General features: G+C 42.8%; 1 protein-coding gene across 19 annotated transcripts in view; it reads left to right on the top strand.

The window, feature by feature from the left end:
• TNRC6B (trinucleotide repeat containing adaptor 6B) overlaps positions 1–26,973 on the top strand; it is a 257,779-nt gene that overhangs the window by 185,465 nt on the left and 45,341 nt on the right. For 17 of the 19 annotated variants that reach the window (XM_058682112.1, XM_058682104.1, XM_058682101.1 and 14 more), the window contains 8 exons: positions 8,268–8,609; positions 11,076–13,424; positions 15,038–15,196; positions 16,652–16,827; positions 19,088–19,162; positions 20,261–20,306; positions 21,775–21,923; positions 22,994–23,164. In XM_058682112.1, coding sequence (XP_058538095.1) covers positions 8,268–8,609; positions 11,076–13,424; positions 15,038–15,196; positions 16,652–16,827; positions 19,088–19,162; positions 20,261–20,306; positions 21,775–21,923; positions 22,994–23,164 — 3,467 coding nt within the window. The remainder of the gene's footprint in view (positions 1–8,267; positions 8,610–11,075; positions 13,425–15,037; positions 15,197–16,651; positions 16,828–19,087; positions 19,163–20,260; positions 20,307–21,774; positions 21,924–22,993; positions 23,165–26,973) is intronic. The other 2 variants (XM_058682114.1, XM_058682107.1) reach the window with 1 other exon arrangement.

Here is a 26,973-nt window from a genome sequence, read left to right as displayed (position 1 = left end):
GATCCATGACATGCATTGAGCCTAAAAGGGAGTGTTATGTCTAGGATAGTCACATGGTCTTCTGAGCTAGAGCCTAGAATACGCTTTTTTTTTAACTAATGCATTTTAACTCTGTTGCAAAATAGTGACTGATGTATTATAAACAGAAGCAGATAGATAGATGTTCCTCACATCATCCTCAACCTAATGGTCTCTGTGTTTTCAGATCTCTCTTTCTAATGTTAATTTTGATTATGCAGTCTTGTCTGGTGCTGGCTACGCTTTTGGTCGGTTCCCTTTCAGGATGGTAGAATTGAGACCAATGTTCTAGCTCCTATCCTTGCCCACTTAAATGTGTGGTTCTCAACTAGGGTACTTATTAAAATCTGTTGCATAGACTCGTCAAAGTACACAAGCATGAACCTCCTCCCAGATCTTCATGGTCTCAGGCCACAGCCCTGGCAGATGTATTTTGAGAAGCTCTACAGGTGCCCCCAGGACATGTCCCAGGTTGAAAACCACTACCCCAGATGAAGGGAATCACATAGGACTGTGATAACTCAGAGGAAGGTCAGGATGATGGATCAGCCAAGATGTGATGGGAGGCCTTCTAATGATTGGTTTCTTCATTGTTTTATTTTCTATTATTGGACCACCAGGCCAAAGCCTGTCACACAGTGATGGAGAACTAATAAAGACCGTGCTAGTTTGTAAGGAAACTTAGTTCTGGGAAACAAATTCTCAGATGTCTAGACATTACTGTAATGTATTTCTAACCAAAAGGCACTTTCAGGGAGAATGTAGTCTAGGACCTTGTAGTGATTTAGAAAATAAACCGATAAACATTATTAGTTACGATTATCTTAATTACTTAGAACAGTGTTCTTCCCTTGTATTTTCAGGCAGTACCAACCCAGAAGTGGGCTTTATTTGGAAGTGTGTTTATAAATTACTTGTTTGAAATCCAAGTTATACTTTACCATAAAAATAGAGTTCTTGATAGTGGTATAGTGTCCATATTTTCTAAACCAACATACTGTCTAGGAAAGGATTTGGGCACATAGTATTTATATTAATAGGCCTTTTTGATGATTTATGGGGACAACAGATGAGAAAATTAGCATTTTCCTGGAAATTCCAGGCTCTGTGGTTGTTGGAACATGGGGGTTTGGTTCCTGGGCCTGGCCACAGCTCTTAATGTTCATGAAGCCACGTCCCAGCTAAGCTGTGGAAGCAAGTTGCCCTGTATGGTACGTGGTGTTTCTGTTGGGAAATCGAAAATCCATTCAGGCATTCTTTCTCAGCCTTTTTTTCTCTAGGTCTATTCTCAGAAATGCATTCCTCTTCCGGAACTCTACCAAAATCTTAAAAATCAAACTTTCTTTTCTACTTACTACTGAATTTTCTTTCCAATTAGGATCTTTCTCATACCTACCATAAAATCGAATACAGCCTCACAGTTTCCATACTCTCCCCACCCACACCCCCATGAAAAAAATAAAGTAGAATAATCCTAAAGAAAGATGAGCACCTGTTTCAGGTCTCCTAAGGAATGTAGTCAGTAGAACCACGGAGAAAACAGAGTAAAAATAAAAATGATCTCTGGAGTATATTAGACCGTAAGTAGAAGGAGAGGGAAAATGCAGATTTTGGAGAGACTAGGACAGGATTTCAAGTGGAGGTTATATGAAGACACGGCTTAGCACTGGGCCTGACCTTTCTGATTTTTTACCCCACTTCAACCACATCTTTATGTTTGTTCCAAGAGCCTGTCTGCACTCTAAATCCCCTTCTTCACTTCCCTCAGCGGATGTTTCTGAGTCCTTTTCCTCTTCCCAAAGATGACGCCTTCCTCAGGCAGTCTCCCCGTAACTCTGCATCTGCCCCTCTTTCCCCAGTAGACCCTGTAAGAAAAACGGCTGTGTTGGTGCCAAGTCTCTGTTTGTACAGAGGGCTGAGATCAGATTTGTCCGTATTTCAGAGAAAAAGTAGATTCCTTATACGTTCTGTCTTTACCTTCCAGTATTTAAAAAAACAAAAACACAGAATTCTGGAGAATAGGGTGGGATTTCAAGTGGAGGTTCTGTGAAGACATGTGGACCTACTGGCCTGCAAACAGTACACAGCACTTAATGTAGAGGCTTCGTTGGATGTTGGAGTTCGAATTGCAAGAGTCAGGACGCCTGGGTGGCTCAGTCAGTTAAGCGTCTGACTCTTGATTTTGGCTCAGGTCATGATCTCACAGTTCATGAGATCGAGCCCCGCATTGGGCTCTGCACTGACAGCACAGAGCCTGCTTGGGATTCTCTCTCTCTCTCTGCTCCTCCCCCACTTGTGTGTGCGCATGCACACATTCCCTGCCTCAAAATAAGTAAACGTTTAAAAAATAATTTAAAAAATTAAAAAGTTAAAAAAGGATCTCAAGAGGCTGCTTGATGTAACAGACCAGGTATAACAGGGATGAAGGTAAGATTAGGGTAGGCTGTACACTGGAGGGGTCTGGACATAGCAATTTTGCCTCGTGAAAAAGCTGTTAGGGTCATGGTTGGCTTAATGGTGCAGTTATCAGTATGAAATGACTGATTTATAAAAATTAAGCTGACCTTAAGTGGCATTAGTAGGAGTACAGCATCTAGGAAGGGATCTGCAGTTCTGTAATGGGCACCACACCGTGGAAAGAAAGAGGTCGACTTCTGTCGAGCCTGTGCGGTTTGGGCCAGATTGGTCAATGAATTTGAACCTGTGTCATGTTTGCAAGGGTTAATCGTGTAGGAATGTCTACCCCCAGGGGAAGTGTTCCTACCTGAGGAAGCTCAGGGAGTGGTCTTCAAAGCTTTGAAGGGCTCTGGTGCCTGACGCTTAGCAGTCTCTTGGTAAATGTCTGTCGGATGTTTTGTTCAGTGACACTTATTCTGCTACCGAAAGTACTGATGGTGAGAGTCAAAGCAACAGGGAAAAGCCTCCAGCCCGATAGAAGTTGAGATTTTTTAGGTATTATCATCCGCAGCAGCAATTCCGTGACCTTTACCCCACTGGGGCACAGCTGAGGGGCAGCACCTTCCCATCGGCATACCTGGTACATTGGCCACGACTCCTGTCTTCTGAGTCTACCCCAGAAGGCATATTTAGGAGTGGCTGGTGGTGGTTGGGATAACCTTGAGTCTACTCTAACTTATTAAGATCTGAGGTGGGTTTTTCCTTCCAAGTAAATAATTTACAAACGAAAGTACTCGCAGTATCCCTCACACCTTGCAGAAACACCTCTGTATCCTTTAACACTAAGGTGGGCGCCATTTGTTCAGAGATGCTTCTGGCTGCCACTTGAAAGTGAATGAATGTGAGGTATAAGGCGTGTGGTTCAGATAGATGGCCACAGAATAGTCCAGATGAGAGGTAGTGAGGGCTTGAACCTGGTTAGGAGCGGTGGTGATAGGAGGAAGGAAGGCATTGGAGAGATGTTTCGGTTCAGTGCAGTGTAATGATGATCAGATAATGACGACTTTTAGGTTTCTGATGCGAGGAGCTGGTTGGGTGATGACTCTGTTTCTTGAACTAGGAGATAATGGGGAGAGCTGGGGAACAAGTTTGAGAGTAAGAAGAAGGGTGAAAGAGCGATCTGAGTTGGAGGTAGTGATTTGGGAAACACTTGGGCATACATGATAAAGTCTGAGCGTGGGGGAATTTGTACTCAAGTAACTTAAATGTGGGAAGAGTGTAGGCCCCACCTTCATGTTCAGATTTTTTAAAAAGACACAACTAGGGGCGCCTGGGTGGCACAGTTGGTTGAGCGTCCAACTTTCACTCGGGTCATGATCTCACAGTTTGTGTGTTCGAGCCCCGCGTCAGGCGCTCTGCTGACAGCTTGGAGCCTGGAGCCTGCTTCAGATTCTGTGTCTCCCTTTCTCTGCCCCTCCCCTGCTTGCACTCTGTCTCTCTCTCTCAAAAATAAATAAACCTTAAAAAAAATAAAATAAAAGATACAACTCATAACCAAATTCAGGTGCCATCTTACAACTCTTATTAGGAGGTGGCCAGCTATCACCCTCCAAGCAAATCTGACTCTCCTCCTGTTTTTGTATTGCCCATGAGCTAGGAATTTTTTTTACGTTTTTTCAATGGTTAGGAAAATTATAAAAGAATGATATTTTGTGACAGTGAGAGTGGTATGAAATTTATACTTTAGTGTGATTAGTACAGTTGTATGGAGCACAGCCACACTCTGTCGTTTGCGCATGGTCTGTGGCTGCTTTTGCCTATACTCACAGTAGAGTCGTCACAACCAAGACTGTATGGCCAGCAAAACCTAAAATATTTACTGTCTGGCTCGTTACGGAAAAAGTCTTCTGAGCCCTGACCAAGAGTGTAAGAACCCACAAAGGAAGAGAGAAAGGAGGAGCTGAAGAGCTGGCTGGAGTGGGTCTCAGCAGCTCTCACAAAAGCAGAGGGAGGATATGGCCAGTAGTGTCCGAAGTTGCAGAAAAGTCAAGAGAAGGTCCAACAAGTGTCCATTAGACTGACAATGAAGATCACTAGTTGTTGAATGAGAAGAGTTCCCAGGGAGATGTTCAGGGCAAAAGCCAATGTGCATGGAGTCTGAGGAGTGAGTACAAGGTAAAGAAATGGAGGCAGTGCTCAGAGACGACTGAGAACTCCTCAGTGCACAGCAGCCACGGTCTGTGTGTCCTCAGTCTGAGATTCTTGTTGTGTTGCATTGTAACTAATGATTATTTACCAAGAAATTTTCAGTTGAAAATAATGTCTTTTCTAGGGCTTGTATGTGTTTTAACTGCTACCTTTAATAAAACATTTCTAGGGGTGCCTGGGTGGCTCTGTTGGTTGAGTGTTCGACTTTTGATTTCAGCTCAGGTAACGATCCCAGGGTCGTGGGATCAGCCCTGCACAGGGCTCCATGCTTCAGCATGGAGCCTGCTTGAGATTCTCTCCACTCCCCACCCCACCCCCCCGCCCCTCTCCCCTGCTTGCGCGTGTGTGTGTGTGTGTGTGTGTGTGTGTGTGTGTGTGTATGCACACGTTCTCTCTCTTTCTAGAACAAAAAAGTTCTCATCACAAGAAAAAAAAAACATTCCTAGAAGGGTTTTTTTTTTAGTGTTTGTACTATCAAGATATTTAAAGGTAGTAGTTCTTATTGGTCCTGCTTGTTTCAGATTTTTCTTAATGCCTTTATCTGAAAAGAGTAGCATTTTATTGAAGTTTTTTCAGAAATAGAGGCAATTTAGAAGTTCAGACTGTAAGATGAGAATAACGGCGACAGGGAAAGGGAAAAAGATTCAGTCATAAGAGCAAATAAATGGTTTTTGGAAGTCAGTGAATGGAAATTAGAAAATAAGATACCCAGCATTTTTCACAATGTCTTTGTTTCCCTTTGCTACAGAGATCATGTTTAAGCCACTGACCTTTTCTCTGGGAGATAAGAAATTATGCCCTTATTTTGAGCAGCTTATCTTTCAACCAATTTGCACTACAACCTACAAATCAGTAAGGTTCTGAAGAAAAACAAGAGGGACTGAAAAGTAATTCCCACTCCATTATAATTTCCATCTCCTCTGTTAGCATCTGACATCCTGGAGCATGCTGTAATGCACACACTAACTCTGGGAGGTCCTAAGTTTGGACTTTGGGAAGCAGGTTGGATTGGACCTCCTGCCTAATAGCTGCATTGCTCTCCAGTCTAGAGTTCTGATTGGCCTTTAAATGCTTCAAATTCTTGAAATCACAGAAAGGTGTAAGAAAGCAATTGAGTAAGAATTCATTCAAGTTCTGGGGCACGTGGGTGGCTCAGTCCATTGAGCACCTGACTTTGGCTCAGATCATGATCTTGTGGTTGGTGAGTTCAAGCCCCCATCGGGCTCACTACCCTCCTCAGATCCTCTGCCCCTCCCCTGCTCACACTCTCAAAAAATATGTAAAAAACAGTTCTGAAACACAGTTTTCTCCTAACATATAACTCAGACATTTTCTGACTGGGTCCTGGAGTTTTGAATGACTAGTCTCCTAGACTAGCACGATACTGGAAGGAAAGTGGTTGAGAGGTAGTCTGATTTTATTTTTTAAAAAGGGTTTATTGGGGCGCCTGGGTGGCGCAGTCGGTTAAGCGGCCGACTTCAGCCAGGTCACGATCTCGCGTCTGTGAGTTCGAGCCCCGCGTCGGGCTCTGTGCTGACAGCTCGGAGCCTGGAGCCTGTTTCCAATTCTGTGTCTCCCTCTCTCTCTGCCCCTCCCCCGTTCATGCTCTGTGTCTCTCTGTCCCAAAAATAAATAAAAAACATTGAAAAAAAAAAATTTAAAAAAAAAATAAAAAGGGTTTATTATTTATGATCCCTTCTATCCCTGATGTGGTGGGAAAATGCTCTGAGGCACTTTTTCAGGGAATCTTGCACAATATATGATACCCACCAAGTTTCTTTGATTATGCTGTGAATGTTGTAATGTTAGTCAAACTGGGTGTTCAGACCTCCATGCTGTTGACTGCCCTTACTATGTCTTGCTCTGTTTCAGGGAATGAGTCCAGGTATGTAACAGACGTGGTTAATGTAGAGTGGAGATTCTAGTGCTTTTATGGAAGGGCGGCCTCGTGGAAGCATAGCTCCTTCTATCCTAAAAACCATTTGGGAAGATCCCTCGCAGCCTTTGCCGACGTCTCATTTCTTCTCATAAGAAGAGGAAAGGGGACTGGGAATGCCATCTGCTATGCAATCTTGCAAGCACAGAGAGAAAATGAATCATTGGATAACTCATCTGCGCTCATTTATCAGTTATTTTTACCCATCAGCTGCTGTAAGGTCATACAGAACCTACTATATTGATAATATCATATAGTGACCAGTTTATTTTCTTAAGAAATAGGTTTATTCTGCTCATCAGGTTGTGGATCCTCTGACCTCCCTTCCTTACTGGAAGGCCCGATACTGCCTCATGATTGGCTAAAATTAGACCAGGGGTTGCCTTGAAGTTACTTCAGGCTGTTAATCTTCTTTCTTGGTTACACCCAGTACTCCCCAACATCCAGTGGAGGTAGATTGGGTACCCTGATTTCTGATGATGCCTGTCTCTTCATAAAGGAGCCAGTTCAACGAGCAACATGCTGGCCCAGCACCATTGCAGTGGTCAGGGCAGTACCGCCCCGGAGTTGACCCAAACATTACTCTGGATGTCAGGGAACTTGACCTCAGAATCATCCGAACTGTCAGGCTCAACGATTGTTTCTGTAATATTGCCAGCCTCTGTTTGCCAGGCAGGTTTTCTTGGAAAGGGTGACAGTCTTTTGGTAGGATGAAGCAAGGGACATCGAGATCCAGAAGAACATTCTATGGAGGGCTGAGGGCAAAGCCCTCAACTTCTGCAGAGTGTCCTGCAGATTGTATCTTCATACGGTCGTCCTGCACATTCCCATACTTCCTATTTGCCCTTTTTAAAAGTAAGGCAAAACATTAAATTCTTTGAAGTAAATAGGAAACATGCCTACATTGTGACATTTTTGTTTTAGGTAAGAGTTGGAGTAAATATACAAGGTACCCTTAAGGCTTTTTTTTTTTTTTTGACAAAAGCAAAAAAACCCCACAAAACCAAACCTTATACAGAATTTGCAAAGTACCAAGCAAGAGTGGTTGCGTTTAGGTAGCTGTAGAAACCCAAACCAAGTTGATTTTGTGATTCTCCAGGGCTGAGGTTTCCTGTGGGGGTCTACTCGGTGCCAGGACCTAAAAAATAAGATGAAAGATGGGTCGTTACCCTGGTGAGAGCAAGGAGCTTGTAAATGCGAGTTTCAATAGAATATGGTGAATTCGTGGTAAAGAAAGACGGGCAGTGTGTTCCAAGAGCGCAAATGAAGGTGCTTAGCCTACTTAGTCCAGGGACTTCAGGAAAGGTTTCTCAGAGGTAAATCTTTAAGAATGTGGATAAAGGGCATTTGGGCTGAGAGCCTTGAACCTTTACTGAGGACTTGGCCTGGGGCCCATATGTACCCTTCGACCTGCTAGGGAACCTTCCAGGGATTTAGGGAAGTGACTGGTGACTGCTTCCCCCTCCCCCTTAGTTAATGGACTAGAGTTCTGTGGTGTTGCTGTCTTTGAGTCCTTGTCACCCGCACTCCCCACCTCTGCCTGATCTCCAGTAAACTGAAGATGCAGGGGAGTCTAGAAAGACCACGTCCACCCACAGTAGGATGGAAGATCCATTACTGGAATTGGTCTCGTGTAAGCTTTCCGAAAAACAATCTTCATAAAAATGTATTGGACTTCAAAGACCGTTCCCCACTCTCTCTCTTTCAGTGCCCGAAGTGACGAAACCAAGTTTAAGCCAACCAACGGCCGCCAGCCCAATTGGCAGCTCTCCATCGCCACCAGTCAATGGTGGCAACAATGCCAAAAGGGTGGCAGTGCCGAACGGACAACCGCCAAGCGCCGCCCGCTACATGCCTCGGGAGGTGCCGCCGCGATTCCGTTGCCAGCAGGACCACAAAGTGTTACTAAAACGTGGGCAGCCCCCTCCACCATCCTGCATGCTCCTCGGGGGCAGGGCAGGGCCTCCTCCCCCCACGGCACCCGGAGCAAACTCCAACAACGCACAAGTGACAGGAACGCTGCTGCAGAGTGACGGTGGGACTGCACCAGGTGAGGAGTCGGGGTCGGGAAGTGATTTCCTGGCAGCTTTAAAGAGAGCGAGCACTTCTTTTGTACTGCCTGGTATAGAGTCCCCAAAAGGCTTTTGGGGTCACTCCCAAGACAGGAGGGGCTCCCTGCACGAGATGTGTCCCAGCACTTCTCTTCTGAAACTGGGTTTTAGTGTCCAGTGTGTGCTGTTGGCAGGAGAGGCTAATGTGGCTGCCATACGTCATCCCCATTTGGGGCCTTTTTTCCTTTCCTGACAAGCGCATGATAAACTCGAGCCTCCATGGTTCCAGCTGTCACCGCAAGTGTGTGCCCAGGGTATGATTGGAGGTGGGGCTAGTGCAGAGGCTTGTTCTGAATCCTGGCTGCCCCTGTTGATGTTCGCAGAACGCTGCGGGGCAGCGAGAGAACCATCTCTTCGATTACAGTATAAGATCTTGGGGGTGGGGAGGGGATACCAAACAATATCGTTCTATCATTTTTTATTAGATTTTCCAAAATCATTGTTTCTTTAGAGGATTTTGAACTCTGTTAAAAACTATGTGTAGATATAAGGGATCTTTAGCTGAAGGGCTCTACTAGAAGTTTTGAGAGTTTTTAATAGATGAATACTAAATCACCTGATAGCAAAGAACCTCCAAACATCACCTCCCGCTTTTTTTAAAGCTTATTAACAGATGTCTAGTTAGCTCTTAAAAATTTTTTTTGAGGCTGTACTAGAAAGGCTTGAACATCATCAAGCCTTGGCAAGAACAGTAAATTGGTTATTGTTAACTGTAGCATGCTTCTAGTTAATAGTTCTGAGTTTGAACACAGAAATGCCTAGAAAATTCTATTACTGTCTCATGTGCAGAGTAAAAATGGAGACAAACCTCATGGTGACAGATGCTTCATACAGGCTTTTCTGTGGTGGCCCCTCATAACCATTTGCGAAAGGAAGTATGTGAGGAGTGGTCTTGTCGAGTGTTTCTGCAGCCAAATCTAGCCAGACCTGGACGCAGACATGGGTCTGGGTCCAGTGTGAGTCAGATTCTCTTGTTTGCATTCTTAAAACCAAGGAGGCCACTAAATCTGAAGAGTTTGAGATTCTCTGCTTCCCTACTTTTATATGGCTCTATGTAAGATTTTTTCAACTTTATATTCATTTAAGACTTCTTGGTTAAAGTAACTAAAACAAGTTCAGAAGAAATTACTGGGTTAAAAACATGTCATTTCTCCCCTCTCCCCCCAAATATGATAAATTCCTCCAAAATATGTGCTGAGCCAGACTAATTTATCAGATTAAGTTCCTTAGGCATACAAACTGATTCCTGCTTGCCTGCCCCAGCATCTAGCTGGGTGGGCGTTCATCATTCATCAGGTGCTTACTGAGCAGTGATGCCCTGGCCACTATGTGGAATTCAAACGTGAGCAAGATAGGGTCTCTGCCTAAGAGGGGGAGCTCTTGCGGAAGTCTCTGTGCTAATGTGGGGAAGGAACATGTGACCACGGCTCCACAGCACTGAGCAAAGTGGCTCTAGACAGGGAAGGGCATTTTCAGATGATGAACTTAAAAACAAACAAAAAAACCTCCGAGAAGAAACGGCACTTGAACTAGGCCCAGAAAGATGGGTAAATTTCAGTATGTGCATTCAGGAGGAAAAACCAGTAGGTGCCAATGTGGAATGGTGCCAGGATGAGAAGGCACGAGTTGTGGAATGTCAAGTAGTGTGGAATGTCGACATCTACATAGAAACCAGTGGAAGATAAGATTAGAAAAGTCATTTGGGCCCAGGTTGTGTAGCATCTTGATCAAACTCCAGGCCAAAGAGTTTAGCTTTATTATTGTGCGCTAGGAAACTGTTGGAAGCTTCCCCTACAGCAGTGATCTAATCGAAGCTGTGCTTTAGAACAATTACTCTAGCCAGGGGTGTTTAGAGTAGATGCGAGATACAAAGCAAGGTCAGGGTGTTACTGCATTGTCTCAAGATATGAGAAGGCCCTTCTCTGTCAGTAGAAAAGACAAGGGGAGGGGCACCTGGTTGGCTCAGTCGGTTAAGCATCCAACTTCAGCTCAGGTCATGATCTCACAGTTCGTGAGTTCGAGCCCCACATCAGGCTCTGTGCTGACAGCTCGGAGCCTGGAGCCTGCTTCAGATTCTGTGTCTCCCTCTCTCTCTCTGCCCCTCCCCGACTTGTGCTCTGTCTCACTCTCTCTCAAAAATAAACATTCAAAAAAAAAAAAAAAAAAAAAAAAGACAAGGGAATAGCTTTGAGAGATGTTGTGGAGTTACACCTAGCAAATACACCAACCAGGCAAAATGAAAGAGGAGATGACTAAGGTGTGACACGGTTCACTAAGACAGGCAACTGGCTAGAGAAGCTAGTTTGTGGGGAAACGTGATGAGCTCTCTTAGGGGCACTTTGAGCTTGAGGTGTTAATAGAGCGTGCGTGTGTAGCTGTGATTGATGAGACCATCTCTTCCCCAGAGTCAACCCTTGGAGGTGCTGCTGCTTCAAATTATGCAAATTCCACTTGGGGCCCGGGAGCCTCCTCCAACAACAGCGCCTCCCCCAACCCAATTCACATCTGGGACAAGGTGATTGTAGACGGGTCTGACATGGAAGAGTGGCCTTGTATCGCCAGCAAAGACACTGAGTCTTCTTCCGAAAACACCACCGATAACAACAGTGCCTCGAACCCTGGCTCTGAGAAGAGCACTCTGCCAGGAAGCACCACTAGTAACAAAGGAAAAGGGAGCCAGTGCCAGTCTGCAAGTTCTGGGAACGAATGTAATCTTGGGGTCTGGAAATCTGACCCTAAGACTAAATCTGTTCAATCTTCCAACTCTACTACAGAGAGCAACAATGGACTAGGAAATTGGAGGAATGTGAGTGGTCAGGATAGAATTGGACCTGGCTCTGGCTTCAGCAACTTTAACCCAAATAGCAACCCATCTGCCTGGCCAGCGCTGGTCCAAGAAGGAAATCCTAGGAAAGGGGCATTGGAAACGGATACTAGTAATTCCAGTGCACAGGTTAGCACAGTAGGTCAGGCATCCAGGGAACAGCAGTCAAAGATGGAAAATGCGGGTGTTAATTTTGTTGTCTCTGGCAGAGAACAGGCTCAAATTCATAACACTGATGGACCAAAAAATGGAAACACTAACTCCTTGAACTTAAGTTCACCAAACCCCATGGAGAATAAGGGAATGCCCTTTGGAATGGGCTTGGCGAACGCCTCCAGGAGCACTGATGCCCCTTCACAAAGCACTGGAGATCGAAAGACTGGGAGTGTTGGATCTTGGGGTGCAGCTAGGGGGCCTTCTGGAACTGACACAGCCTCTGGACAAAGCAATTCTGGAAACAATGGGAACAATGGAAAGGATAGAGAGGACTCCTGGAAAGGAGCCTCTGTTCAGAAATCAACTGGGTCAAAAAATGACTCTTGGGACAACAATAACAGGTCTACGGGTGGGTCCTGGAACTTTGGCCCTCAGGACTCTAATGACAACAAATGGGGTGAAGGGAACAAAATGACATCTGGGGTCTCTCAGGGAGAATGGAAACAGCCGACTGGGTCTGATGAGTTGAAAATTGGAGAATGGAGTGGTCCAAACCAACCAAATTCTAGCACTGGAGCATGGGACAATCAAAAGGGCCACCCCCTCCCTGAAAACCAAGGCAATGCCCAGGCTCCCTGTTGGGGAAGATCTTCCAGCTCCACAGGAAGTGAAGTTGGAGGTCAAAGCACTGGAAGCAACCACAAAGCAGGAAGTAGTGACAGTCATAATTCTGGCCGTCGGTCATACCGGCCCACACATCCTGATTGTCAGGCTGTCTTACAGACTCTTTTGAGCCGAACTGATTTGGACCCCAGGGTGCTCTCAAACACTGGCTGGGGCCAAACTCAAATTAAGCAGGACACGGTGTGGGATATCGAAGAGGTGCCAAGGCCTGAGGGGAAATCTGACAAAGGAACTGAGGGGTGGGAGAGCGCTGCCACACAGACCAAGAACTCAGGGGGCTGGGGAGATGCACCCAGCCAAAGCAATCAAATGAAGTCTGGATGGGGGGAGCTCTCAGCCTCTACAGAGTGGAAAGACCCCAAGAACACAGGAGGCTGGAATGACTACAAGAACAACAACTCTTCCAACTGGGGAGGCGGCCGACCAGATGAAAAGCCATCTTCCTCTTGGAATGAGAACTCCAGCAAGGATCAGGGGTGGGGAGGGGGACGCCAGCCCAATCAAGGATGGACTTCTGGGAAGAATGGTTGGGGAGAGGAAGTCGACCAGGCGAAAAACAGCAGTTGGGAAAGTCCTGCAAGTAAACCCGTGTCTGGGTGGGGCGAAGGAGGGCAGAACGAAATCGGAACTTGGGGGAACAGTGGGAATACAAGCCTAGCTTCCAAAGGCGGGTGGGAAGATTGCAAAAGGTCTCCAGCATGGACCGAGACAGGCAGACAGCCCAATTCCTGGAATAAACAGCACCAACAGCAGCAGCAGCCACAGCAGCCACCGCCACCACAACCAGAGGCTTCTGGTTCATGGGGAGGCCCACCCCCAGCACCCCCAGGCAACGGACGACCTTCCAATTCCAACTGGAGCAGCGGGCCACAGCCAGTAACCCCTAAGGATGAGGAACCCAGTGGTTGGGAAGAGCCATCCCCACAGTCAATTAGTCGGAAAATGGACATCGATGATGGCACTTCCGCATGGGGAGACCCTAACAGTTATAACTACAAGAATGTGAATCTGTGGGATAAGAATTCCCAAGGGGGCCCAGCACCTCGAGAACCAAACCTGCCCACCCCGATGACCAGTAAATCAGCGTCAGGTAGGCAGTGGCCTTTTTTTCTTGTGAAAAATCCTAAAGCAAGGCATTATTATTAAGCTTCATTTACTCAGCCTTGTTCTGGAAATCTTTCCTACGTTAACCCTACTCTGCTGTTTACAGAATCTCCTTTTTTATGAGATGATAGCAATAACAGATGCTGGTGGTACATTTTAATGTTCTTTCTTGGCAGAAGCGAAAAGACGCCATCCCTGTGTTAGTCTCCCAAAGTTTGGGGTTTTTTTTTGTTTTTTGGGTTTTTTTTGCTTTGTGTGGGTTTTTTTTTTTTTTTTTTTTTTTTTTTTTAATTGTATTGGTCTGCAGAATCCAAAAAATACAGCTCACTAAACAAACTACACTCCGGGCTTTAAAGTGAAGAATTAAAATAGTAGCAGAAATAGACCTGGTTTCCATTTGAGTTCTACCCGTGGACACATCCTCGGTGTTTCTCCTTCCCCAGCAAAGGGGAAGTATTTTGTTGCTCTTGCTGGGGCCATCAGAATGCTCTAGCCCAGCTGGGGTCTGGAAGGCTTCAGTCACTCTCCACATGATTTTTAATGATCACCTCTGGAAGTGGAGTGCTTTGTAAAAGAAATTGTTCTCTCCTGATAATCACTTGCTCAGAATTAAGCTTTTCTTCTTCCTTTGTTTGAATAGAAACATCATACCTGATAAATTAAAAGTAATGCTGGTAATATCATCTTTGGCACTATCAACTTGAATGTCCCCATAAAGCATAGAATTCAACAAATTAAGGGAATGCACTGTTCAGATGGGGTATTTTTTGTGTTTGTTTTTTAGTTAAAATTAATCATAGTTACCCACTCCCCGAGTAAGCCTTGGGGAGTGTTCAGTGAATGCAGTTACGGCCACTTACAAAATGATTGCTTTTAACTAGTTCTTTTTTCCCCCCCAAATATTGAAAAGTATGAGGAAGGAAATAAAGATTGTTCATTAAGTCCCTATCTAGCATAAAATCTGCTAACATGTAAAAAAAAATTATCCATATAGTAAAAACCTCCAAACTGTGCAGAAAAGCAAAATGTAATATATAAATGAACCTTAGCCCCTAGAATCTCTTCCCACAGATAATCTTTTAGAGTTTTGTGTCTCATTCAAAAATTTTGTTCCTTACCTATACCAAAATCTGTCTCCCCTTTACAGATTTGACACAGAAGGAATTGCTGTTCTCCGCCTTGCCTTTTTCACCCTACTTTAAAACTTTCCATGTTAGCATGTACGTTTTTGTCTTTTGTTTTGTGTACAGTATTGATTTCATGGATGACACGATTGGTCGGACTAGCCCTTTTTTGATAGGTATTTAGGTTGCTTCCGAAGCGTTCTCAACAGCGATAGAGCGTTGTTGTACGTGTCATTTCATGTACTTTCCAAGTATATCTATGGTATAATTTCCTGGCAACGGAATTACTGGGCCCGAAGTTAAAGCAACAATACCAGTTGCCCCCTACGAGGCAACTGTATTTCTGTATTTGTATTTCTGCCAGCAGAACATAGGAGTGACTGTTCCTCTCACCTTCTCCCCACCCCCTACCCCTGGATGCTGAGATGTTTCATTTCACAAATCATTCTTAGAGACACATTTTCTTTCTTTACAGTCTGGAGCAAAAGCACACCACCTGCTCCAGATAATGGTACTTCAGCTTGGGGTGAGCCAAATGAAAGCAGTCCTGGGTGGGGCGAAATGGACGACACTGGAGCATCGACCACGGGCTGGGGGAACGCACCCTCCAACGCTCCAAATGCCATGAAACCTAGTAAGTTTAGAGCATTGTCTGTGAGGGATTTTCCATTAATTCGGGGGTCAGACATTTTGGTGAGGGCTGCTGTAATGTTTAAACTGTCATTTCAGTGAGATTCAGGACCGTGAACCTTTAATAGATGATTAGTAACAAGTGGCCGTGACTTAGCTTTGGGTATTAACATGTTTACATTGAACTAGAAGTCATAAGTTAATTTTGTTGATTTTATTTTAAGTTAGGTTTAGTATCTGGCCAGAATTGAAATGTTGATGTGGTACTTTTTTTTTTTTTTTTTTTTTTTTTTTTTTTTTTTTTTTTTTTTTTTTTTTTGCCAGTAACTTAAATACTGCTCACCATACCTATTTTGCATTTTGCATTTTTGCCCCTTTGTTAGTATAATTTAAAAAGATTTTCCTGGCTTTTTAATGTGGAACATAGCCTCTGCTGCCCAGTGACTTCACCCTTCTGTTTTCCTTGTCCCTTTGTGTCTCCTCTCATACTCCCACCCACATAGGAACGTTGAAGGTTTCTTGAACCCAACAAAGATTGCTTCATTTGGATTTTTTATACAAAGCATGTCACACTTATTCATAATCGTTGAAAGTCTAAGCTTTACTTGATCCAGCTGGCAACGTGTTGTCACAGCAGTTTGCAAAACTTTGTAAACCGATGCTATGGAATGTCTCGTAGGAAGTTCCTCCGTTGAAAAATTCAGTTTCAAGTGCCCATTTTCACTTGTTTGTAGTTTTCTTAAAAAGTATTCCAACATCTCTTTTCTGCCATATTGCAGACTTAAAGAATTATCTTCTTTTATTTTTAAAGTGTGGTCATATCGAATTCTCAAAATTTGAATGAGAATAATTCTGTTATCAGTTTTATTGTGTGATATTTCTGACTCTTCTAGTGCCCATGAAGAAGTACAATCATTGCTGTATTCTAGAAATTCATTCTTGTGTCTGTAATTTGACTGCAGTTTAAAAATTATCAATCTCCTTCACTGCATAGAAATAGCTTTATAAAGACCTTGATTTCATCATGATTTTCACAGTAAAACTGGTCATATCATCACGGGAAATACCATGCCATAGACTTGAAATAGACCCGAAATGCTGGTGGAAGATATTAACCAGACCCTTGGCACAAGGAGGTACTTCAGCAGTACTGTCAGGATTTTTAGGTGTCTTTCCCAACCTCAGAATCACCCTTCCTCCATCACAAACCTTGCACTTTTCTCCAGATTTTTAAGAAAGTCTTCTATTCTTCAGGATCCTCTGTAGTTAAAGCTATAGTTATACTTATCTTTTGTCTGAGTAATGTGAATGTAGAAGCGGGTAGAATATTTGCCTGGCCGTATAGATGGATTAGGTAAGATGGCAAATATCCCAGAATGCCGTGTTCATAAGGACCAGTCGTTGTGGTTATTGTTATATGTAGCTGTTGCATACAGTCCCTCCATTTTTTTTCTTAAAGATTCCAAATCTATGCAAGATGGCTGGGGGGAGAGTGACGGTCCAGTGACGGGAACTCGCCATCCCAGCTGGGAAGAGGAGGACGATGGAGGAGTCTGGAATACCGCCGGCTCTCAGGGAAGTGCTTCCTCCCACAACTCAGCAAGCTGGGGACAAGGAGGAAAGAAGCAGATGAAGGTAGCCCACTTTAGAAATGTTCGAGCTTGTTTCTTCATTCTTAGAAGGCAGAACTGAGAATTTTCTAATGGAAGGAGCCCTGAGGTGCTAAGTAAGGGGGAAAATATTTTCTTAAGAGCAAATTGAGTACTTCCTCTTTACTCCTCATCTTCCTTCCCCATGACCTTGAAACCTCGAACCTCAGAGCTGTTGCTGTGGGTAAAGTGGTACCCACTTTTCAGAGACAGGAGGTTTTTTTTTTCACTTTTAGTTTCCATATTATAATTCTTCAGAAGCTTTCAAGGCACACTTTGTAAATGTTTTATGCTTTTGCATTCTCAAACCAAGGAAGGCCTTAGGGTAAGTCCCCATGATATATAGAAGAGAAACCAGAGTAAGATAGCTTTTCCAGTGGCAATCAACGGGATTGGTTTTTCTCCGATGCGGGAAATTCCAAAACCCAGAACTGTCCTCCCAGCAAAGCAAAGTGCCGGAGCACAAGCCTGATGCGGCAACCAGGTGATGTGCCTACGTCCCGTACCAGCTTGCATTTGAAAGCTGTTGGCTTTCCATATCTTGGAGCAGCTCCACGTCCCCCTTGATGTGCCTAATTCGATGAGGTCTTTGGTTTCAATGTAGAACAGGTCTTTGAACCTGAACCACTCTCTCAGCAGAGGTGTTCTTTTCCCTTCCACAGATAAATTGATGGAAATTAGAAGTGGGCAGCCATATAATTTCAACTTCACAGTGAATATTGTCCTGGTTTCAAATACCAAGGGCCGTCCTAGAAGGTCTTCAGTTGGCTAAGGGGGCTGCGCCTTCATCACTTTTTGCTGTAGGATATTAATTTTGTTCTGAACATAGTAACTCAATAGCCTAAGAGCACAGGTAGTTCCTGTTGGAGACATCCCGTTTAAGTGCCCGTTACAGTTTCCCTTCTGAGGACTTCTTTCTGTTCGCCCTAGTCACAAAAGGAATTATTCAGTAAACTCCTCAGCATTTTTGTACTCTCAGGCTATCTGGCCTGTTGTGGTCTTGTTTTTGTCATTTACAAACTCCCATTGAGAAGGAATGAAAAGGCAGTCAAGAGAGACTGCTTACTGACCAGAAGTGACCAGGGGGAAGGTGCTCACCCACTCAGGCTGCCCCATGACTGACAATTCTGACCTTTTGTATCTGAGGGCCTTTTTTTTTTTTTTTAAACTGATTGTGATGCAGATACAGATTACGTAAAATGTACCGTTTTAACCACCTTTAAGTGTGCACAGTTCAGTAGCATTGAGTACATTCAGCACCATTCAACACTAGATGATGTGACCATCAACACCATCTAGACACAAAACTCTTTTCATCTTGCAAAAATGAAACTCCGTTCACATTAGGCAAATCTACCAATTCTCCCCTCCCTCCACTGAGGGCTTTTTTGACCTTAAAACCTGTAACTGAACTTAAATTAACTTACTCGCTTCCAAGAATTAATAACACCGACTTAACAAATACCATCAAAACACAGTTTTTATTTGAAGAATGCACAAATGCACAAAGCCCCGTCACCACCTCTCCCCACCAAGTCCTCATCATAGTCCAACCTGCCTTCTCTGCAGAAGTAAAGTGGAGCTGATAGGGGTCCTCTTCAGGGAGAAGCTAGGTTGTCCCTTCTTAAGAAATAAAAACTCACATCCGCCTTGCTTTACAGTAAGATCAGGGATGGTGTCTTTTGCTAGGCGTCTTTCCCACTGGGGACCCATGTCCTTTATACTACGTAACAAGCAGATGAAGCGCTGCATAGATGAATCCTCATTGTATCCACACAGAGACTAATGACCAGTTTAAATAACCTATTTAAATAGGCTAGTGCCTATTTATTTTCCAGATAATAGGCACTAGCATCAAACTCTTTCTTTTCTTTTAATACAAACTGGCTTAGGTTACAAGAAGATACTAAAAGGGAAAGTACTAGCATGCAAACATTGTATTTTAGAAAATCTGATATTGACCTTCTATTTATAAGGTAAAAACACCAGCTGACTATATGTTTTTCCAGTTACTTCTAATTCAGTGTGACGAATAAAATAAGAATGAAAACATAGATAGAACTAGAGAACTTACTCTTCCAGACTAACTGAAAATATCAAAATAACCACAGTTAAAGAGGGAAATTTGGGTTCAAAAAGGTAAACTGTTGGTTCTGCATTTTCAATCAGTACTTAAATGCAACTCAGCTATGAAGTGAAATGAAATAAATTATTTGGTTCTGAGGTTACACATTTCATTTCTGTAGTGTTCACTGAAAGGAGGAAACAATGATTCATGGATGAATCCTCTTGCCAAACAGTTTTCAAATATGGGATTGCTGGTAAGTTTCATTTTCTCCTGTGTATAATATACCCCATCTTTTACTTTTAGCACAAATGTTAAGACCACTGTCACATATAGTTCAAAATTCTAGATTTAGGGGTGCCTGGGTGGCTTAGTTAGGCATCTGACTCTTGACTTTGGCTCAGGTCATGATCTCACAGTTCATGGTTTCAAGCCCTGCATTGGGCTCTGCATTGACAGTGCAGAGCCTGCTTGGCATCCTCTCTCTTCCTCTCTCTCTCTGCCCTTTCCCCCCTCAAAATAAATAAATAAACTTTAAATCTGTCTTAATTTAAAAAACAAAACAAAGTTACAGATTTGGAAACTGGTTAAACAATGTGTCTCATTTGGATTGAGCAATATTTATTTTCTCTTATTTTTAATGAAATAACTCCAGTACTTAGAGGTTATGACTTTTGAATTTGTAGTCCTTGTACCCTTTTCCTTAGGTGGTTAGGGGAAGAAAGAGCCAGGCCCTTGAAACTTACATAATTTTCCCTGACTACTGCTGTACCAGTTTTAATATTATAATTTTGAAAATGACAACAACTGCACAATAACTAGAGAAATTATTTATAATTAATTATATAGGGAATTCTTGTAGGATTTCTCTCTCTCTCTCTCTCTTTTTTTTTAATCTCTTGGGAACATCGTGGGGACACCCCGTCCCTGGTTGCCAAAAGACAAACGGCTTGACTTGGCTGCACATTTCCAGATTTCATGACTTGACAAGTCACGAGAAGAAGTTGTCGTCATTTGGCTGACACTCCTGGAATTTGATCCCGAGCCGACTGGAACTTGAGGACAGGGTTTTATTTCTCTGAGCAGCTATTTAGCTGTTGCTCTGTCCGTAGAATTGCTGAAACTGACTGATTCTATGTGAAAATCGAATTTACAAATGTAGACCCAGTAGCAATCAAATTAGTCATATTATAAATGAGATTGTCTTCATTCCCGTGTAAGGTTCACATCAAAGGACCTTGTGTGGTCCCACTAGTAAGCTGTCACTCCCACATAAATAATGCCTTTTTTTTTCTCTCTGATTCAAACATTGAATTCAAACCTTAATCCTCCCTCACCGTTGCTTATTTTTCAGAGTCAAACTGAAGATAATCCAAGCAGCAAAATGGATTTGTCTGTAGGTGTGTATCACTCCACTAATGTGAACGGGATATATTGTTGTTAATGATGTCATGTTGGTTCCCTCCTCCATTTGCCTGGGCTGGGTGCTAGTCAGCAGACACGAAGGATCGTCCTACACACTAGGTAGGGACTGAAGACTGAAATGGCTGCAGGATCCAAGAAAGTAACATAAAGGAGTGGGGTATGCCAGGTATAAGAAATTGGGACTCGGAGGCCACCTGTAAGGCGGCCACTTGACCGCCCTTGGCAGTTGTTGCCTTGGAGGGTAAAGGCCCAGCTTTGTCAGCAATTCAGACATATGTTGACATCCTGATTTTTAAATACTGGAAACTAATTCAGATTTTAAAAACTGTGGTGTGTGGCCGAACAAAATATGTCTGTGGCCCCGCCAGACTCCACTCTCCGATTTCTCATCGCGTGTGCACCGAGATGTTTCATTACTGACGAGCTGTCCCAGTGCAAGTGGAGCAGATGCCGTGTCAGCCCTTAGTCTGTGGGCTCCTCACTGTGATGCTGTTGCTCACTTTGAGGACCTTAAAAAGAATCAAACCGAGAAGAAAGTAAAACAGTCCTGGGTCATAAGGGAAATAGCCTTTGATCGATGATATTTTAAAATCTAAGAATGACAGGGCGCCTGGGTGACTCAGTTAAGCGTCCGACTCTTGATTTCAGCTCAGGTCATGATCTCATGGTTCGTGAGTTCTAGCCCCGAGTCGGACTCCGTGCTATCAGCGCAGAAGCTGCTTGGGATTCTCTTTCTCTCTTTCTTTCTCTGCCCCTCCCCCACTCACTCACAAGTCTCTCTCTCTCTCTCTCTCTCTCTCTCTCTCTCTCTCTCTCTCTCTCAAAATAAACAAGTAAACTTTAAAAAAGAATAAGTCTAAGAACAACAAAAACGTAAGCTTCCAGGGGTACTGATCATGCCCCATGTACAATAGCACATTTCCAGAGCTTTGAAGAAACGAGGACCATCATGGTACCTAGGAAATCACATTGTTCACTTGATGTGTTCATGTCTGAGTTCTAAATTCTAGGGTCACAGCTGTGCCTAATAGGCCTCTTTATCCCCAATAACTGTTTCACAGCCAACCCTACCCATTTATCTGGCAGATGCTAAAATAGCAGCAAGAGACAAATTCTCTCACTGAGGACATTTGAATTTATGAGCCAGTTATACTCCTCAAACACATCAATAACCAGTTAGGATATTTTTTTAGTTGGATTTTTACCAGTTTGGCCCTAAGTCTCTCTTTCAGTCTTCCATTGAAAACAAGCTACAACAGATACAGATCTTTTAAAAAGAAACAAAAGGATCCACATGTGCTCCAGGGAGGGTCTCCAGCAGCCTCAACCAACAAGATCTCTCGTGGTCTTACACTTGACACCCCCGGGAGGCAAGTGGGACTGGTCACTCCTGGTCAAAACATTGGTTCTTGAAATTTTCACTTCTTCTGTGCTACTTTTCAGGGAGCCTTCCAGATAAAAAATTTGACGTGGACAAGAGAGCGATGAATCTCGGGGATTTTAATGATATCATGAGGAAGGATCGATCTGGGTTCCGTCCACCTAATTCCAAAGACATGGGAACCACAGATAGTGGGCCTTATTTTGAGAAGGTGAGTTGAATCCTTTGAGATAATAATTCATGTGAACCATTTTGGTTTCCATTTGTTCTTTTGATAATTAATTCCAGGAGGAAATGTAGAATTACTGAATTAATTAATGAGCAAAACGCAGACATCACCTGCTTTTAAGTGGTGACGTGAAAACAATTGATGTCAATAGGTGATTGGGCAGTAGCTAGAACCATCCGTCCTTAGCATGTGAGTATGGTGAAGGTGGTCTGAATTTTTGGAAATTTTATGAAACTTGGAGGGGGTATATGGTCTGACTTTTTACAGTAAAAGAAATGCACACTCAAAATGTGTAGAAGAAATTTTAGAGATAAATTCTGAATTCTTTTTTCTGCTGCTTTGGAATGAGAAATTAAATTTGGGATCTTGTGTGAACAATCTGTATCTCCCAAGGCCTTGCCTTCTAGCTTTGTCAAGATGGCCCAGAACTTGGTCTTTTGATGTTTCGAAGAGACTTCCTTTGTTTTCTCTCTCCATTTCCCCAGTGACCTATTTTTAGTTACAGTGGTACACTGTCCAAATTCTCAAGTACCTGATTTCAGTGTGTCATTTATACCTATTTGTTTTGATTTTTATCAGTTCTAATGGAGGAGATCATTCCTTGATTCAGAATACAGATTTTCCATGGCCCCGGTCTTCAGAAAGCAGTTAAAACTGAAAGTTTTAGATCTAGCACATTTTTGACACCACTGATGCTGGTCCAGGCAGCAACAGATTCACAAGATTACTCTGGCTTCTGTTTCAGCAGCCACATCGTTAGAGTAATCGATATTAGATGTATAAAAATAAAGTGTCTGGCAATGTTTATCTTCACGCAATGGGCAGAATGTGTTACTGACTTAGAGAATAAGAAAAAATCTGGATCAGAGATGACAGATGGTGTCTGTTGGGCCAAGTGTGATGACTCTTACCAGATCCAAATTCCATCCTCGTTTATTGCTAATACACTCTAATTCTGTTTGTTCCTAGTGTTTCTCTCTTGTCCCTTCTTGCATTCTGTTGCTTCACTAACCAACACTCCTTGTGATTGGCTAACTCCTACTGCTTTTCAGCTGACTTTGCCTTTCTCCAATCAAGATGGGTGCCTTGGGGATGAGGCTCCCTGCTCTCCCTTCTCCCCTTCTCCCAGCTACAAGCTGTCTCCCTCTGGTTCCACACTACCCAACGTCAGCCTTGGAGCAATCGGCACAGGGCTCAACCCCCAAAACTTCGCTGCTAGACAAGTAAGGAGGCCTCTCAAATTTATAACTGCTCGGCTGTGGCCTCGCCTTGGCCCTGGTCTGCAGTTTATTGCATTTTTTGTCTGTCTTGGGAAATTTGTTGATTACTGAATGCACAGAATGATGCTAAGTATTAGGCTTTAGATCTTTCAGCCCATAGAACCCATCTCTCTTCATGTTTTCTCAACATGGATTTTATTTTCAATCTGTTTCTTTAGTCCTCTCATATTTGGTCATAAGTTCACATTTAATAAGTTAACTAATAACTGGCTTAGGAAAATGTTAAAGAGGCTACATAGGTATCTTATGACGCCTAACTTAGCAACTTATTTACCATTTTTAACATTAGATTGAATGGCAAGTGATACTTTTAAAGTCTGTTCAATTTGATAAGACTTCTAACTAGGAAACAGCGGCAAAACTAGCAAAGAGTAAATACTTGAGCATTACAGCATCTTAAAATCTAATGTCCTTAAGCGTAAAATATAATAATTAACCAGAGAAAGGTAATTTGATATGCGAGAACGAAGCTTTGGGAAGACTGGATATTGTTCAGATGTGGCAAACAGCCTGGGGCACCCCGTTCGCTAGGGGTGCGTCTCCGTGGTCCCAGGAAGGGCTGTGCACTGGGCGAGACCGGCAGGGCTGGCCCCCTAAGGCCCCCTCTCTCACCTTTGCGGGCCTAAGGCAGCCTGAGGGGCTGTCACTGCAGCTCCTGTGTAGTTCTCGCAGAGAAAACCCGGAATTTGGAGACAATTCCCTTGGGACGGTGACTCCAGGGATGATATTTTCCTAGCCACAGTTCTGTGACCACTTACCTGTCACTGTGGCTTTCACCTCAGGATATCATGGAAGGATGTTTAATTATTAATTGTATCCATTCTGTTTCCACATGAGGGCTTTCACATACAAGTTAAAGGATGATGTAAAACCTCTCTCACACCATAGTCCTCCAGTTACACGCAGGTCTTTCATACGCTTCTAATTGTTGCCTTAGCACATTTTTTAAATGGATCATGTTATATCCATGTATTCAGTTGGTTATCTCTGGTTTGGGAGTTATGGGTAATTTCTTGTTTTCTTTATTTTTTATATTTCCCTGTATTTCTTAATGTTTCCATAGAGAATGTAGATGTGCGTTGCTTTTATAAACAGAGAAGAAATAATTACATCAGTGGTTTGGGGCAGCTTTTTTGTTGAGGATTGAGGTATACAAAATATAAGTTACCCTAACACTCTTGAGCAATGATTATAAACATGCCCACAGGATCACATGTTTATCAAATGCCATTAGTATATAATTTTTAGCATAACATAAATCAGCCAAAGTATCCATGCACTGGACACTAAGAAAAGGTCATTCCTCTTTGATTTCTTTTGGTTTGGTTTTTTGTTTTGTTTTTTGAATCTGTGGATTGCTACAAAGTCCATTGTGAATCAACTAAATATGATCATGACTTTTTTCACACGTGACTATTTTCATGCAGACTTCATATACTTCCTATTTAAAAATTAAAATGTGAGGTTTTTATTTTAAAATCACAGATTTCAGTCAGCTTGCTAACACTGTTTTTAATTTATATGCCTTTCTGACTTAAACACTGTAGTTGAGGCAAATATCACCAATAAATATTGGACTCAGGTCATCGTATAACAGTGAAGCTGTAGAAATAACCAGATTAACTGTGGTTAACGTATAAATAGCGTTTGATGACCGCTTTCCTAATTTCTAAATATACTTAAAAAAAAAAAAAACTGAATCTATATGATTGCCTCTAGACATATTAGTGTGCAAAATAGCTACTTCTAAGCTAAGAAAGCAAATGACAGTGCCAGGTTTCATATTTAAAAAGAGAGAAGGTGTCGTTTGATAGATTGCCATTGACTCATCTGTACTGTTATCCATATTGGACGTATCACAGGGCTTGATACGATTTTAGAGATACTTGATAAAGAAAACCTGAAACCTCAAGTGGGGGTAGGGGGCATCTGTCCACTGGGAATGTGCAGGTAGGGCCTGATTTCACAAGAACTAAACAAAAAGTGAAATTCCTTTTAATATTTCTTACCAAAAGAGCAGTTGGAATTTAAAATGATCCTCACAAAGCAGTTTTGGACCAGTTAAAACATGGATTCTGGGAAGGACTTCAGCTACCAGTAACCCCACCATCCAAGGACCCGTCCAAGGTCATTACTTTGATAGTGAAGTATGAGAATCATCTTAGCAGAATATTCTCAATGAAACAGATGTTTCTTGTGTTCTTGAGAATGATCAGTAGGTGAGCTACCAGCTACCATGATCTCAGAAAAGTTAGAGCCAAGCCACGTCACCTTGGAGTGACAATTTTGATTAGTAAGTCAGGGCAAGTGGAGACATTATAGTTTGTAGAATTAAAGGTCTTTTCATGTTTTAAGAGTCCTTTGGGAGATTTAAAATTCATGGTGGATCTTTGATTTTCTTTTATGACATAGACACAGATTTTGATTGTCTTTTCCACTTTATGTTCATAGCCATTTTTATTTTCAGTGCTTTTAAGTTCATTAATTTTCCAGTAGCAGTCCCTTAATCTATTTTGAATCATTAAGCCATTGAAATATCGTTAGTGTTGTAGAACTTAATGGTGCTGTTCCAAAATTCTTCTTTAAAATTACCTTAATCCCCGTGAAGCCATGGATAAGTTGGTGACTTCCGTTCAGAATACACAGGCTAGGTATATAGGCAGTGGTCCAGCTGCCTTCACTAAGGATGTGCAGTAGGATGTTGCCAAGTGTATGAAATTGGTGGGTCATGGTGTTAGCATCCTACAGACTAGGACTTTATTATAGAGTTCTGGGAATACAGAGAAGGAAATATTAAGCTGGTGGTTGGAAGACAGAATGGAAAATAACTATAACATGACTTGCTGATGCCATCAAAGAATGACTTTAAGTGTTTTGAGAACATATAGGTGGGTCAGTTAATTTGAATGTGAGCCGAGGAAGAAAGTTGGGGGAAGGCTTCCTTTATGAGGATGAGCTCTGAGCTGGGCCTCAAGGCCAAGTGAAGATGGTGTAGAAACTTTCCTCAGACAGAAGGAGCAGTGTCAAGTTATCAAATATGGCTTTTTTGGCTGAAGGGCTTTTCTCAGCTCGAAACAAGTCAGAAGGGCCATCATATAGCCTGGTTTTCTGTAATTCTTTGATTGGAATAGCCTAGAAGTGATCCAGTGAGTTCGTCCTCCAGAAATCAGGGAATTAAGCTTATTTTTTACCAGGCTGGCATTCATACACTGGAATGAAAAGTTACAGGTGAGTAATGAGGTTTTTTTTAGTGCCCCATAATGGTTTTTCACTTTTTCCTTTTCTGCTTTTGTTTTTTTAAATCTCACTCTTGATTTAGATTTTGTCATCTAGCAAAGGAGGGATCAAGCAGACCCAAGATAGGAAAGCCTGTTTAGATCTGGAGTAGAGTTCTTAAGGAGCTAGACTACAAGCGAGTGGCACTGATTCTGCGATTGAACTAATCAAGCCAGAGACATTACTATCATAGTGTTGTTTTACAGTTGATATTATACAGAAGCCTGCATTTGTGCTCAGGTGCCTTTCAAGGTGGAGCTCAGATTATTGGATTTGAGAATAAACTTGGTAAACCCAGTCTTTAAAAGAAAAAAAGAGAGTAGTCGAAATAAACATTATATTGCCTCTACCTTTCAATTACAAAAAAAAAAAAAAAAATGCTTTTTTGAAACATTTGACCAGATGTAAGCCTTTCGGTTATAGAGTGCCTCAGACTGCAGGGGTGGTGGTGCTGTGTGCATGATTTGATTTGGATA

Source organism: Neofelis nebulosa, chromosome 8 (genome assembly GCF_028018385.1).
Source record: "Neofelis nebulosa isolate mNeoNeb1 chromosome 8, mNeoNeb1.pri, whole genome shotgun sequence".
In the NCBI taxonomy this organism is placed as follows: Eukaryota; Metazoa; Chordata; class Mammalia; order Carnivora; family Felidae; genus Neofelis; species Neofelis nebulosa.
This window is presented reverse-complemented; position numbering and strand designations above follow the sequence as displayed.